Source organism: Oncorhynchus mykiss, chromosome 19 (assembly GCF_057628025.1).
Source record: "Oncorhynchus mykiss isolate SJ-2025 chromosome 19, ASM5762802v1, whole genome shotgun sequence".
NCBI lineage: Eukaryota > Metazoa > Chordata > Actinopteri > Salmoniformes > Salmonidae > Oncorhynchus > Oncorhynchus mykiss.
Window position 1 is genome coordinate 43,283,010 of NC_143040.1, and position 16,371 is coordinate 43,299,380.

The 16,371-nt window shown below is 42.7% G+C and overlaps 1 protein-coding gene across 8 annotated transcripts in view; it reads left to right on the forward strand.

Moving 5' to 3' along the window:
- The window catches only part of LOC110497719 (disheveled-associated activator of morphogenesis 1), a 78,117-nt gene extending 66,763 nt beyond the window's left edge, over positions 1-11,354 (forward strand). For all 8 annotated transcript variants that reach the window (XM_021574027.3, XM_090211093.1, XM_021574026.3 and 5 more), the window contains 8 exons: positions 1,102-1,208; positions 3,316-3,404; positions 4,984-5,152; positions 5,290-5,397; positions 6,042-6,102; positions 6,268-6,399; positions 7,515-7,685; positions 7,998-11,354. In XM_021574027.3, coding sequence (XP_021429702.3) covers positions 1,102-1,208; positions 3,316-3,404; positions 4,984-5,152; positions 5,290-5,397; positions 6,042-6,102; positions 6,268-6,399; positions 7,515-7,685; positions 7,998-8,204 — 1,044 coding nt within the window. In that variant the 3' untranslated portion in view covers positions 8,205-11,354. The remainder of the gene's footprint in view (positions 1-1,101; positions 1,209-3,315; positions 3,405-4,983; positions 5,153-5,289; positions 5,398-6,041; positions 6,103-6,267; positions 6,400-7,514; positions 7,686-7,997) is intronic.
- Positions 11,355-16,371: the final 5,017 nt, after the last annotated feature.

Genomic DNA, 16,371 nt, shown 5'->3' on the forward strand with positions numbered 1-16,371 from the left:
AAGTAATAATAATCAGTGGTTGTCGAGGGTGCAACAGGTTAGCACCTTAGGAGTAAATGTCAGTTGGCTTTTCATAGCCAATCATTCAGAGTATCTCTACCGCTCCTGCTGTCTCTAGAGAGTTGAAAACCGCAGGTCTGGGACAGGTAGCACATCCGGTGAACACGTCAGGGTTCCATAGCCGCAGGCAGAACAGTTGAAACTGGAGCAGCAGCACAGCCAGGTGGACTTGGGACAGCAAGGAGTCATCAGGCCAGGTAGTCCTGAGGCATGGTCCTAGGGCTCAGGTCCTCTGAGAGAGAGAATTAGAGAGAGCATACTTAAATTCCCACAGGACACCGGATAAGACAGGAGAAGTACTCTAGATATAACAGACTGACCCTAGCCCCCGACACATAAACTACTGCAGCATAAATACTGGAGGCTGAGACAGGAGGGGTCGGGAGACACTGTGGCCCTGTCCGACGATACCCCCGGACAGGGCCAAACAGGCGGGATAGAACCCCACCCACTTTGCCAAAGCACAGCCCCCACTAGAGGGATATCTTCAACCACCAACTTACCATCTTGAGACAAGACCGAGTATAGCTCACAAGGATCTCCGCCATTGCACAACCCAAGGGGGGGGGGGGGGGATACAGTTTGTCACGTTTTCTTCCTTCCTCATCCCCTGTTAAACTTTTCTCAAAACCACTGAGCCTTCATGTTTTTTGTCGCCCCATAATTATGATGGTTACTAGGTGAAATACTATAGTAATTTCAAATAGATGTGAGAGTACTTGAAGGATAATCCAGTTTTATAAGACTTTTTGTTGCTGTTGCTTTAGGGACCTAAATAAGGGGACTGGGTTAGTGACGGATTGGAGTATTTGTAGGGGTGGGGCATGGCCCTGCCCGGATGGCGTAGGTTATTTAGCAAGGGTTTAAAGGATCTGAATGCTGTCTTTACGTAGTAAGGTGGAAACTCGCCTTACCTTACATTTTGCGCCAGAAAGCTCACCAGACATTAGCTATCACAGTGAATCTATATGGGGATTAGCATGTGGATGTACAAGATCTCTCTTGGTAACAGTCTTCTCCCCCTGGTGTGTTCCTGTCCAGCTGCTAAAGTTTGTCCCAGAGAAGAGTGACGTGGATCTCCTGGAGGAGCACAAGCATGAGCTGGACCGCATGGCCAAAGCTGACCGCTTCCTCTACGAGATGAGCAGGTACGGACTTCGTTTCGGTATCATAATACAAAATTGGTACTATTACAATGTGTATCACTACATTCCCCATATTAGGCACTAGCCACAGGATGTTATTTTGTTGTTGGTATACTGGAAAATACTCAGGTGCTCATGGATGACAAGGGAAGTTGACTTAAAAACGACTTAATTGTTAAAAAGTTGTCTTCATCAGGGACTGACTCCATTGTCGGTTTACTGTAACAACACGTTCTGTGTTTATAGTATCACCCTGAAGAAGGCACAGTGATGCCGAAATGTTGGTGTTTTACCCAATAAATTACTGGGAGTTTATACATATGTGACTGTCTTTGTTTTATAGCTTACAGTTTATTCGCCGTTAGTCATCACCTCTACACTAAATCATTTTCTCTGGGTTTAGCGCCAGTTCATGCTTTTTATAGTATTGTAATAAAATGTCAGGAATCGAGACCGATCATTGGGCGGATTCGATAATGCTGGTCTATGGCCCATGACTTGAATGGTGAGGGAGGAGTGCCCTTCTCAAATGGAACAGTAATCTGCGCCTCTCGGTTGTGTTGTCAACAAGGCAGAATGGTGCATCGTCCAGAAACATACAACATCTCTTTTCCATACCGTATGCTAGAATTTTGTTAGGCTTTGAATGGGCCACCTAGCTCATGCCCGGAGGCAGCCCGGTTCCATAACGAATGTAATCAACTTTCACCCAGTGCAAAGCACACCTACCTGGGCGCCCAGGCCAGATTAATCGAATCACCTCATTGTTTTACAACACCAGGAGCATATGTATGACACACAGTGACACATGCTAGCTGGATGTGAACGTCTTTTTAACATAAATCTCTTTGGCATATCTAACTGCTGAGGGACATCACTCTAGACATTAAAAAGGTGCCAGTGTAGGCCATTGGTCCAGTGAGGGTTTGGGGAGTGTAGAAGGATTGGGATCATTTTTTAGTAAATCAAATTAACAGCACTGTATTTGGACCTGTTTAGGTCAAATAGATGCTCTCCATTTAATTCACTATGGACTATACTTATGAGATTCAGCCCCCAAACGGTTTAGTTTTTTTTGTGGTGGCAGGTAGCCTAGTGGTTAGAGCATTGAGACAGTAACCGAAAGGTCACTAGTTCGAATTCCTGAGCCAACAAGGTGAAAAATCTTTCTGTACCCTTGAGCAAGGCACTTTATTGCTCAAGGGACTTAATTGCTCAATGTTCACTCTCCAAGGGTGTCTCAGGGGGAGTTGGGATATGCAAAAAACACATTTCCATTTCAAACCATGTGTAACAAGACAAATAAGCACCCACCAAATTATGATGATTATTAATATTATGTTTTAAGTATAATATGTGAGTGTGTAAATTCTTTCACTGTCACTGTCTACAAGCTAAGGGGGAGGTTGTGGTTGAGGGGGAGGCTGGTGTGTAGGTGGCGGCAGGCAGCTGAACTTTCCATGTACCTCATATTGTTCATGAATTAATATGAAGCCCCCATGGGGAGACATTCTCGGCTCGCGCAGCAACAAAGAACAAAACCCCAGGGATAGGGCTCACTGTTTTAATAGCTCTCGCTTTAATGAGCATTCTGTGTTACAAATGAAGATTGGATTACTAGATTACAGGAAGGGAAACAATGTGCAGGTTCTAATGTACAAGTGTAGCACCGGCACCATTTTTTCCATGATGTGTCAAGCCGTTTACTATGGGAATAGAGACTTCCTTCCAGGATCTGGCGACGTTTGTGTTTTGGCTTCCTGAAAACATTGTAGCCATGGAAACAGCGTTTGGGCAGGGAGAAGGAAAGGAGCTTCTTTATTAAATGTGCTCTGAGTTTTCCATGTTGGGTATTTAATCCAGTAAGATCATTTGTAAAAGATGTTGCAAAGATGTTGTTTTTTTGTCACAAAACCTCAGAATGAGGTCAAAGTCATTTAACCCCGATTGTTGATAAAATGTGTGAACAAAACCCCAAAAAACTGTCTTTCTATTAAAAAGTTAATGCCCTTCATTTAGGACGTCATACCATATTACACAAACCGTTTCAGTGGAGCGTTGTATCTATGTAAACTCCTAATTAACCTTTTCACTTCAAACTACAATACAGGATCAACCATTACCAGCAGAGGTTGCAGTCCCTCTACTTCAAAAAGAAGTTTGCTGAAAGAATCGTCGAAGTCAAACCTAAAGTTGAAGGTAGGATTTTCTTTACAATGTTCGATGCTCAAATGATCTACCTTTAAACCATTTTAATAACTGGTTGGACTGTGGAATCAAATGTAAACATACTCTAATGAGAGATGCTGGCAATAATCAAAGCCTGCAGATACAATGCTATCTAAGGTGTTAAAGGTACACTATATATACAAAAGTATGTGGACACACCTTCACATTAGTGGATTTGGCTATTTCAGCCACACATGTTGCTGACAGGTGTATAAAATCGAGCACACAGCCATGTGATCTCCGTTGACAAACATTGGCAGTAGAATGGCCTTACTGAGGAGCTCAGTGACTTCCAATGTGGCACCGTCGTAGGATGCCACCTTTCCAACAAGTCAGTTTGCCCAATTTCTGTCCAGTTAGAGCTGCCCCGCTCAACTGTAAGTGTTGTTATTGTGAAGTGGAAACGTCTAGGAGCAACAAAGGCTCAGCCGCGTAGTGGTAGACCACACAAGCTCATAGAATGGGACCCGCCGAGTGCTGAAGCGTGTAAAAATAGTGCCCTCGGATGCAACACTGACAACCAGTTCCAAACTGCTTCTGGAAGCAATGTCAGCACAATAACTGTTCGTTGGGAGCTTCATGAAATGGGTTTCCATAGCCGAGCAGCTGCACAGGAGCCTAATATCACCATGCGCAATGCCAAGCGTCGCCTCAAGTGGTGTAAAGCTCGCCGCCATTGGACTCTGGAGCACTGGAAATGTGTTCTCTGGAGTGTTGAATCACGCTTCACCATCTGGCAGTCTGACTCTACCTGCCCAAATGCATAGTGCTAACTGTAAAGTTTGGTGGAGGAGGAATGGTCTGGGTGCTGTTTTTCATGGATCGGGCTAAGCCCCTTAGTTCCAGTGAAGGGAAATCTTAACGCTACAGCATACAATAACATTGTAGGAGCATGACAATGCCCCGTGCACAAAGCAAGGTCCATACAGAAATGGTTTGTCGAGATCAGTGTGGAAGAACTTGACTGGCCTGCACAGAGCCCTGACCTCAACCCCATCAAACACCTTTTGGGATGAATTAGAACGCTTACTGCGAGCCAGGCTTTATCGACCAACATCAGTGTCCAACCTCACTAATGCTCTTGTGGCTGAATGGAAGCAAGTCCCCGCAACAATGTTCCAACATCTAGTGGAAAGCCTTCCCAGAAGAGGGGAGGCTGTTATAGCAGCAAAGGGGGGGACCAACTCCATATAAATGACCATGATTTTGGAATGAGATGTTCGACGAGCAGGTGTCCACATATACTTTTGGTCATGTAGTGTATGTATGAGTCTTTATAGGGACTAGGATGCCATTTGGGATTCAACCAATGTCTTTTGGGGCGGCAGGTAGCCTAGTGGTTAGAGCGTTGGGCCAGTAACTGAAAGGTTGCTAAATCAAATCTCCGAGCTGACAAGGTAAAATCTGTCGTTCTGCCCCTGAACAAGGCAGTTAACCCACTGTTCCCTGGTAGGCCGTCATTGTAAATAAGAATTTGTTCTTAACTGACTTACATTTTTATTTAACCTTTATTTAACTAGGCATCCTCGTAACTTCTTCCTCTCCCCAGCTCTAACCAGGGCCTCTAAAGAGATGCTGCAGAGCCGCAACCTCAAGCAGCTTCTGGAAGTGGTCCTGGCCTTTGGTAACTACATGAACAAGGGCCAGAGGGGAAACGCCTATGGCTTCAAAGTGTCCTCACTCAACAAGATCGCTGACACCAAGTCCAGCATTGACAAGTAAGAAATGGTCTGGTTTATATATCATATATATATATTCCATTGATATGAATGAATGAAACCTGTCCAAATGACACAACTCTAAGTTTAAAAGAGAATGACGTTGTGTGTGATGTATATGATGTTTGTGTTTGTAGGAACATTACTCTGCTGCATTACCTGATCACCATCCTGGAGCAGAAGTATCCCAAAGTGGCTGTGTTCCAGGAGGAGCTTCAGAGTGTTCCAGAGGCAGCTAAAGTCAAGTAAGAACTGCTGCTAAGGATGACTGAATCAGAACCCCCCCTCCACCCCCATCACACACACACACGCACTACCGATACTGTTTCATAAACCTAAGTTGCTTTCATGTCTGTGTAGCAATTGTGTGTAATTAACCTTGTAACAACAGTGTAAAAGTTGAGTCTTCCTCTCTAAGCTACATTTATGGTGCCTGACTTTAAGTGGAAAATGTGAAAGGTTAAGACCGTATTGCTGTGTGTGTTGCCTTACAAACCTTGTTTACATAGAGGGTCAAAGGTCATATTTATATTGTCTGGATTTGTCAGAGGCACAGGTTGTTCTTAATGCCCCTAATTCAAATGTGTGAAGTGTGAACCCTAGAACCTTTGGTAGGTCAAGGTGTTTCCTGTCTTACCAGAAGAAAGCAATATTATAGCAAACAGCATAATCCATAGATTTAAGGAAACCTAAAACGGTAAGAAAACATGTTGCAAATAAAGATCATCTAAGTTAGTTTCTGTTAAAACCTAGTGAACCCTGAATCTATTTATTTCCTGAGTGAGAAGGGAGGAAGTTGGGTTTTATTGTCTCACATTTCATGTCTCTAATGCTTCATGTGAATAAACTCCAGTCCCTCTCTTTCCCTTTCCTCTCCTCTTATCCACAGTATGACAGAGCTGGAGAAAGACATCAACAATCTACGCTCTGGTCTGAAGAGTGTGGAGCTGGTGAGTGGCCATTTTATGTTGGTTTCCCTTTATGAAGCCACACATGATATCTCAGGCAGTGTAATTAGGCTTACACTCCTCTACCAAGGGCATGGTACTGTACTCTTGTGTTGTGGGTTGTCTGATGGCAATCATGTAATTCTCCTGTAATGCTGTTCCCTGTAGGAGCTGGATTTCCAGAGAGGTCATCCTCAGGTTTCGGGGGATAAGTTTGTGTCTGTGGTGAGCCATTTCATCACTGTGGCCAGCTTCAGCTTTTCAGAGGTGGATGATTCTCTGACTGAGGCCAAGGAGCTGGTGAGAACGGGGGGCAGAGTGCTGGGGGCCATGCTGTCTGTCTGTCTGTCTGTCTGTCTGTCTGTCTGTCTGTCTGTCTGTCTGTCTGTATGTGAGGACAAAGCCCTTCAGACCACGGCAACTTGACAGGAACACTCATGGTTACACTCAAATGGGTGTTGGTTCACCCATCACAGAACACTGACTTGAATGGGAATGTACATTCTAGTAGTTATATTTCTATGGGGTTGGGGTCGTGTTGTCCATCCTTCCCCTCCTTTTCACAACTAGGAGCTCTAATAGAGCTATAAAAAATAATAGATGGGCATCGCAAATCCTGTAACATTATCCTTGGCCACATAACCAAGTAGGTAGCACACAGTCTTCTTACTGCAGCTTTGAAGTCACCTTTTAAAGATCGAACCAACTCATATATCTGGGAATGCTATGCCACGTGTTTCACTGTATTTCAGCGACATAGTAACTTAGTAAAGACATAGTAAAGTCTACCTGTGTGGACATTGGAACCTCTGAATATAGGCAGTTAGTGTTTAACTAAGATGGGTCAAGGCTATCAGTTTCAAAGGCGTGGTTTCCCCCGACCCCCCCCCCCCCCGTGCCATGTGGAATATATTTGATACATGTGCAGGGGATAGAGGGTTATGTATGTGTCAAATTACACTTTACAATGACAGGGAGGAAGACACTATCTCTGTTGGGATTAGACCCTGGTTCAAATACTATTCGAAATCTTTCAAATACTGAGTGTTTGCCCTCAGTTCACCTGTGCCAGGTGAACATTTGCAACAGTTCTGTTGGTTCCAATGTGCCAGACAAGCTCAATCAAGCCAAGATAATGTATTAGTTAGGATTTAAAATAGTATTTAAACCCAGGTGTGATGGGGGTAGGTTCTGATTTAAAGCTAGATTAATCAACCAGGCAACAAGGTCTCACACATTCATCCCTAGTGTATCACTGAAAGAATGTTCACCTACATTCACACTGAATCACCTGTGACACACAGACTGCATTTCATTACATCTTGATGAAGGATCACAGATACTCCTTTTTCTTTCCAGGAAAGGCAGTTTGACCATCTTGAAGTACTTGGTGACTAACTTTGTTTTCTCTCCAGTTTCTGAAGGCAGTGCAGCATTTTGGAGAGGATGCAACCCGTATGCAGCCTGACGAGTTCTTTGGAATCTTCGACCAATTCCTGCAGGCGTTCGCTGACGCTAAGCAGGAGAATGAGAACATGCGCAGACGCAAGGAGGAAGAGGAACGACGGGCCCGCATGGAAGCACAGGTTAGATTGTTAAGATTGTCTATCTCCAACCACAACACTAGAGAGAGTCACCTATGGTCACCATTTCACCACTCATTCATTATGTAACAATTATTACAAATGGGTATCAAACTAGTGTTTGTGAGATTACACAATACGCAAGCTACTCTTGACCTAGTCACACTCAAATGTAGGTCAAGAGTAGTGCTCATTTACTCAGTATTGTAAATGAGCACTACTCTTGTACTGCTGTACTGCTCATTTACTCAATACACCAAATACATTGCTACTGTAAGTGTGAGTCACTAAGTTCCTCCTGTTTTGTCCCCTCAGCTGAAGGAGCAGAGGGAGAAGGAGCGCAAGGCCAAGAAGGCAAAGGAGAACTGTGAGGAGGACGGTGAATTCGACGACCTCGTTTCAGCCCTGCGCTCCGGGGAGGTGTTCGATAAGGACTTGTCCAAGATGAAACGCAACCGCAAACGAGTCAACTCATCAGCTGAGACCAGCAGGGAGCGACCCGTCACCAAACTGAACCTCTGAAACAACTGATCCTGTCTTACTGGAGCTAAGCTATGCTGCCCTCTGGTGTCCTGGCATGAGCCTAGTGCCCCCAGTTTTGGGAGTGGACAGAATTCACTTCTAAAACGGAACTGAGCAGGAAAGGTGGTGGACAGACTTCTACTTACTCTTCTGCTACTCAAGCAACAATAACCCAGAGCTTGTGTCCATCTGGAAACAGACATATAAGATATTACCTCCTCTGAAAACCATGAACTATGGATAAGGAGTGACTCTCTAAGCTATTTGTGTTAATTGCCAAAACCTACACTTTTAAAATGCTGTGCTCTGAATGACAGTTTTTCTCCTGTTGTGGACGGGACACTTTTTTTAATAGCATAGGGATGTTGCCCTGGAGTAGGACACTCTTCTTGACCCTTCCTACCTGCAAAAATTAGCAGGAAGTGGAATGGAAAGCCAGGGGTCACACGCGCACACACCGGCTGCGACACATTTCCTCTTTTAAACGGGAGAAAGTGGAACTTCTTTCCTGCTATTGTGTTCAGTCAGTCAGACACCTCTCGAGAGTACAGTAGAGGATGCCAACCCCATGCAGAGAAACAGTGTCTCTTGAAGCACAATCCATCATGTATGAATTACGTTTTTGAGATGAGCAAAAAAGCATAACAAGAAACACATTTTAATACTGTTTTTATCACAATTTTGCAAAGACCTAATTTAGATATTTAAAACCAAATCAAAGATGCAATATTACCATTTTATTAGAGCCTATAACTTTCATCTATAAAATACTCCATTAGAACTGAAATATACAGTATTGTAGAAGAGTAGGATCTAATTTTAGGCCTGCTGACTTGAAAGGACAGTGTCACTGTTTCTATATTATTCGAAGAGTTACCAAAAATAATTGCTCTTCCTCTGGTCATCCTAACACACGGAGGATATCAGTCTGGAAACTATGCAGCCCAACATTTACTGCCATGTACCAGTCAAAAGTTTGGACACACCTACTCGTTCAAGGGCGTTTCTTTATGTGTACTATTTTCTACATTGTAGAATAATAGTGACGACGTCTAAACTATGAAATAACACAACCATGTAGTAAGAAAACATGTTAAACAAATCTAAATATATTATACAGTTTTGATTCTTAAAAGTAGCCACCCTTTGCCGTGAATGACAGCTTTGCACACTCTTGGCATTCTCTCAACCAGCTTCATGAGGAATGCTTTTCCAGCTGCCTTGAAGGAGTTCCCACATATGCTGAGCACTTGTTGGCTGCTTTTCCTTCACTCTGCGGTCCAACTCATCCCGAACCATCTCAACCCTGTTGAGGTCGGGTGATTGTGGAGGCCAGGTCATCTGATGCAGCACTCCATCACTCTCCTTGGTCAAATAGCCCTTACACAGCGTGGAGGTGTGTTTTGATCATTGTCCTGTTGAAAAACAAATGATAGTCCCACTAAGACCAAACCAGATGAGATGGCGTATCGCTACAGAATGCTGTGGTAGCCATGCTGGTTAAGTGTGCCTTGAATTCTAAATAAATCACAGACAGTGTCACCAGCAAAGCACCCTGCACCATCACACCTCCTCCTCCATGCTTCACGGTGGGAACCACACATGCGGAGATCATCCGTTCACCCACTCTGCGTCTCACAACCAAAAATCTCAAATATGTACTCATCAGACCAAAGGACGGATTTCCACCGGTCTAATGTCCATTGCTCGTGTTTCTTGGCCCAAGCAAGTCTTTTCTTATTATTGGTGTCCTTTAGTAGTGGTTTCTTTGCAGCAATTCGACCATGAAGGCCTGATTCATGCAGTCTCTGAACAGTTGATGTTGAGATGTCTGTTACTTGAACTCTGAAGCATTTATTTGGGCTGCAATCTGAGGTGCAGTTAACTCTGACCTTATCTTCTGCAGCAGAGGTAACTCTGGGTCTTCCTTTCATGTGGCGGTCCTCATTCTACAATGTAGACAATAGTACAAATAAAGAAAAACCATGGAACAAGTAGCTGTGTCCAAACTTTTGACTGGTACTGTATGTTTATATTATGTACATACTGTATGCCCGTTCCAGTGTCACCTCACTTGACTCTCAAAAAATCTAGGCGGCAGTCTTCCTTCTCCCCACAGTTTTCAGCCATTAGCTTCGCCCACAAGTGGCTAATTTGAACTACAAACGTTAATCATTGCTTGCGATGCGGCTTTCGAAACATATGGCCCTTATCTTTCATCAGAAAGAATCCTTCAAATAAAAAATATACACTTACTGTAGCAGTTTTGCACAGATCCAGCTATGGGTGCCTTCATCTGACAAAACGACACTTCCCGAACACAGGTGTTACGAGCACCGTCTTCTGTATTTAGCACAGGTGGTTGCCTCTTCCGTCTGTTTTCCGAAAAACAAGCGCTGTAACATAGAGATATGGCCGTGTGGGAACCCTATCAAGGTCTGTATCAATTGAACCTTTTTTTGCTGATCTATAACATAAGGTCCTTATGCTTCCAAAGCCGTACCGCAAGCGATGCGTTATTGTTCAGATTCAGCATCAGGGCTCTTAACAAAACTCCCCTGTACAGAAGACACCTTTATCCAATGTGTGGAATGGAATGGAACTGAGAGTCATGACCATGGGCTATTCCTCACTATAACATGTACAGCAGAAAGATTTCAGTTATTTAGTCTGCCCCCATTAGTAAAACCTTTTCTCAAACCTTTGGTCACATTTCTACCAACACCCTCCTTACTTAACTGTGTGATCGCATGTCTGATGTATGTGGATTCTTTCAATACAGCTTTATTATTATTTAAACAACTTTTTATTTCGAAACTAAAGTAATAAACTTGGATGTTAATTATCTGTTGAATCTGTTTTTTTATGTTTACAAGCCAAAACTACAACCAGTAATTCATCTCGGATTGTATTAAACTGTATTTCTGTTTTCCAGAAATAAAGACCGGTATTCATCTCAGAGTTATAGTAAGGAGCATCCTCTGGTGGCCAATGTGCAAAAGTATCTATTTTTTGGGTTCCATTTCCATGTTTTCAAGACATTCTTTGAGGACACAAATTTGCTTGTTAATTGTATTACTTTGGATACTCTTCAATTCAGAAAGCATTGTGAGTAGGGACTTGATCTCTAATAAAACCTCTGGCAACATAGACAGCAATAGTAATGACGTCTTTTTGTAGGCACTAACTCCGCCATGGCTCCTTGGCCAAAACCTATGGGGAAATGAATGAATGCCAAAAATAAAGGTCTGTGGTAAACACATGAGAGAATCTTCATCAGCTAACGTCACTTAGTACATTTTTAAGGATTTATGTAGTCAAAATCACATAAAGCACAAAAAGGCTTCATAATTCATAAAGGTCATGTTAACTGACTGATATTATCTCATAGAACAAAATGTATAAGTTGTCTTAAACCTGTGTTAACCTCAGACCTTATTTTCTGTTGAGTGTGAAAACCCCAGCAGCATTGCACCTACTACCATACCCCGTTCAAAGGCACTTAAATATTTTGTCATGCCCATTCACCCTCTGAATGGCACCCATACACAATCCATGTGTCAAGGTAAAATATTTTTTTATTGAACCTGTTCCCCCTTCATCTACACTGACTGAAGTGGATTTAACAAGTGACATCAATATAGGATCATAGCTTTCAATTGAATTCACCTGGTCAGTCTATGTCATGGAAAGAGCAGGTGCTCTAAATGTTTGAAAAGTCAAAATAGTATTAATCAACTGATTACCAATAAAACAAAATTCAACTCACAGCTTGTTTTGTACACTCTTAGGGAAAAAAGGTGCTAGAAACATATAGGGTTCTTCATTTTGTTGCCATAGGGTTACACTTTTCGGTGCTACACTATGTAGGGTACTTCATATAATCCCCTGATAATGGTTATCTCTCTATGAAGGGTTTTGCAGATAATTATTTTCTCTTTAAAGTGTTTTTCCTAGAACCCTCTATGAATGGTTCAAGCAGCCTTATTAGCCTTTAAAAAATATATTTGTATGACAATTTTGCACATATCATAAACTCCAGGTTTACAGGCCACATCAGGCCTGCAAGTCACATAATGCTGGTTTGCAAAGTGATATGTAATTCCTATTGGAATCCAGCCAGAGTGAGGATGTTCAACAATTGGTACTTTTAATCACCCGCTACCTGCATTCAGAATGTCTGCCATAGTATGGAAGATTGAATAATGGGACTACCTAAAGCTACTAAACTGGAACAAACATCTCGGTAACAGTAATGGGTACAAAATAAAGTCCAACTACTTACAGATTGGATTAGTTTAGAAAAATGTATGTTTGATCTTTGTGTAGCATCAGATTATACAACCAATCAATGTACAGTTGAAGTCGGAAGTTTACATACACTTAGGTTGGAGTCATTAACTCGTTTTTCAACCACTCCACAAATTGTTAACAAACTATAGTTTTGGCAAGTCGGTTAGGACATCTACTTTGTGCATGACACAAGTAATTTTTCCAACAATTGTTTACAGACAGATTATTTCACTTAGAATTCACTGTATCACAATTCCAATGGGTCAGAAGTTTACATACACTATGTTGACTGTGCCTTAAACAGCTTGGATAATTCCAGAAAATGATGTCATGGCTTTAGAAGCTTCTGATAGACTAATTGACATCATTTGAGTCAATTGGAGGTGTACCTGGGGATGTATTTCAAGGCCTACCTTTAAACTCAGTGCCTCTTTCCTAGACATCAAAAGAAATCAGCCAAGACCTCAGAATTTTTTTTGTAGACCTCCATAAGTCTGGTTCATCCTTGGGAGCAATATCCAAACGCCTGAAGGTACCACGTTCATCTGTACAAACAATAGTACGCAAGTATAAACACCATGGGACCACACAGCCGTCATACCTCTCAGGAAGGAGACGTGTTCTGTCTCCTAGAGATGAACGTACTTTGGTGCGAAAAGTGCAAATCAATCCCAGAACAACAGCAAAGGACCTTGTGAAGTTGCTGGAGGAAATGGGTACAAAAGTATCTATATCCACAGTAAAACGAGTCCTATATCGTCGTAACCTGAAAGGCCGCTCAGCAAGGAAGAAGCCACTGCTCCAAAACCGCCATAAAAAAGCCAAACTACGGTTTGCAACTGCACATGGGGACAAAGATTGTACTTTTTGGAGAAATGTCCTCTGGTCTGATGAAACAAAATATAACTGTTTGGCCAGAATGACCATTGTTATGTTTGAAGGAAAAAGGGGGAGGCTTGCAAGCCAAAGAACACCATCCCAACCGTGAAGCACGGGGGTGGCAGCATCATGTTGTGGGGGTGCTTTCCTGCAGGAGGGACTGGTGCAATTCACAAAATAGATGGCATCATGAGGAAAGAAAATGATGTGGATATATTGAAGCAACATCTCAAGACATCAGTTAAAAGCTTGGTCGCAAATGGGTCTTTCCAAATGGACAATGACCCCAAGCATACTTCCAAAGTTGTGGCAAAATGGCTTAAGGACAACAAAGTCAAGGTATTGGAGTGGCCATCCCAAAGCCCTGACCTCAATCCTAGAGAAAATTTGTGGGCAGAACTGAAAAAGCGTGTGCGAGCAAGGAGGCCTACAAACCTGACTCAGTTACACCACCTCTGTCCGGAGGAATGGGCCAAAATTCACCCAACGTATTGTGGGAAGCTTGTGGAAGGCTACCCATAACGTTTGACCCAAGTTAAACAATTTAAAGGCAATGCTACCAAATACTTATTAAGTGTATGTAAACTTCTGACCCACTGAGAATGTGATGAAAGAAATACAAGCTGATATAAATCATTCTCTGTTATTATTCTGACATTTCACATTCTTAAAATAATGTGGTGATCGTAACTGACCTAAAACAGGGAATTGTTACTAGGGTTGAATGTCAGGAATTGTGAAAAACTGAGTTTAAATGTAGTTGGCTAAGGTGTATGTAAACTTTTGACTTCAACTGTACATGCAAAAACAAACATTTCTGAAAATCAACCTGCAATAGAGGATGGTTGTGGTTTTTTACTTTACACAAAGTAAAGATGACACAATCACACTCAACTCTAGTTATTAACACCAACACTGGGGTTATTTTACACCACTGAGTGTTAAGTTAATTTAACTCCTGAATCAACACTAGAAATGTTACACTGAAAACCAAGCTGGATAAAACTGTCCAATTTGCTGTGTTGAAGAACCCGTTGGAGACGCAAAAGCCGTCTCCAAATATCCACACACCATATTTGCTGAAGAGCATCATGAACGAGAACGGTAAAAAAAAAAAAAAAGAACGACCTTCAAGAAATCAGACCGTGAAAGGGACATGATGAAAGCATTGGTAACCGTTCTCAGCTGCCATGTTTGATTATGACAATCACCACCGCACAATTCCCTAAACTAGAGAGGAGGAAGATGGCCAGGAGCACAAAGGCTTGAGCTGCCACCGTGATGCCCTGGAGGACCGAGTTCCCTTCCTCTCTCTGTACTGGTGTGTGTTATTGGTACTCCTCGTCTCCACCCGTAAGGTTTTCGAGAGTGGCCTTTGTGAAAACACTGTGTAACCTCGGGACTATGGTGACTATTTCTAGCGTTAAACTCGTCCAAGAGCTGTTGTCCGGAGCAGTAAAGTTTTGGGTGTCCCATTCCCAGTAGACAAGTGCTCCTGTTTGCAGTTCTTGCCTGATCGTAATCCTGTAGCCTATCTCATATTCCCAGCCTTGCTTGTGTACAATCTGTAACTTTACCCGGGTGGCAGGTAGCCTAGTGGTTAGAGTGTTGGGCCAGTTCCCGAAAGGGAATCCCCGAGCTGACAAGGTAAAAATCTGTTGTTCTGCCCCTGAACGAGGCAATTAACCCACTGTTCCTCGGTAGGCTGTCATTGTAAATAATACTTTTTTCTTATCTGACTTGCCTAGTTAAATAAAGGTTAAATAAAAAAAACTTTGTGCTGTTTATACCCTGACTACACCGCTAGCGTTGCAAAATAAATGTAGGAATCTATGTTTTCAATTATTGCACCCACACAACTCGCGCGTGTTTGGCACCGTTATAGTACAATTAATGTAATGTTTAGGGTTGTGTTGTGTAGTGGCTTTTTTTTAATGCACCACCAAGATTGGCACTGTAACCATCCATGTAGTTTTAAGAAAAATAAGAGGTTCTTGTCCAGTTCTGGCATTTAGATCAACACAGACTAGTACATATCCCTTGGCCTAGAAATTGTTGATCTTCTCCTGTAGGATGGAGAAACTGTCATTGTTAAAGTATGGGGACTCTATTACTGGAGGCAATATAGGTGGCACACAAGGAAATGTTTCTCTGTTTTGATAATTTCCTGATTAATTTCTAGCCAGATGTAAAATGTCCCTGTTTTGACTACTTTAATAGATTGGTTTAGGTATGCTCTATACTAAATTAACATACCCTCTGAGTCTCTTCCCTGTTTCACACCTGGTAGTTTGGTGGGTGGGACTACCAACTCTCTGTAACCTAGAGGGCAACCAGTGTCCATCTCCTCTATAACATATTTATTGTAGGATGACAATGTCTTTATTTCCGATTCCTTTCATGAAGTCTGTATTCCTAATCTTTAGGCCAAAGGCAGATGGATGACCTTATGTATTCCAGGATGAGATAATAAAAGTTTTGTCTTCCATAACGTCTAGTGTTGTTTTCGTGTGGTTTAGGTTCGGACCATTACAGTAGGTGTGAGCAGAGCATGTTGAGCATCTGATACATACCTCTTAGGTCGCAGGATGGGGCTTGGCCGGGTGTATTAGTGGTGGTTGGGCCTGTTGTTCTGCTCATGGCCTGGGCATATGTACGGCTGTCATGTTGAGGTCCTTCCTGCAGGGACCTGCTGGGGCTGCGGTTGAGGGTAATGTCCTTCAGGTCCTGGCAAAAGTTGGGACTGCTGCCTTGTAGAGATGGATCTGGTCAGAAAGGCTGTTCAATTCTCGAGTGGAGTGGTGGCCAGGTAGAAGTTAGGTTTTGAGGCACAGTCCCAGGACATGCTTGCATTCACCCGTTGTATGGTGGCAGGGTGAAAGTATTTCTGTGGTAGCAGGGTGGAGATGACCACTCGTGTGTTAGGGAAAGTGGAAGAAGCTTTTTCAATCACTCCCTTGAGTGCTGTCCACCCTTTCCTGCTGGCCCTTTACGT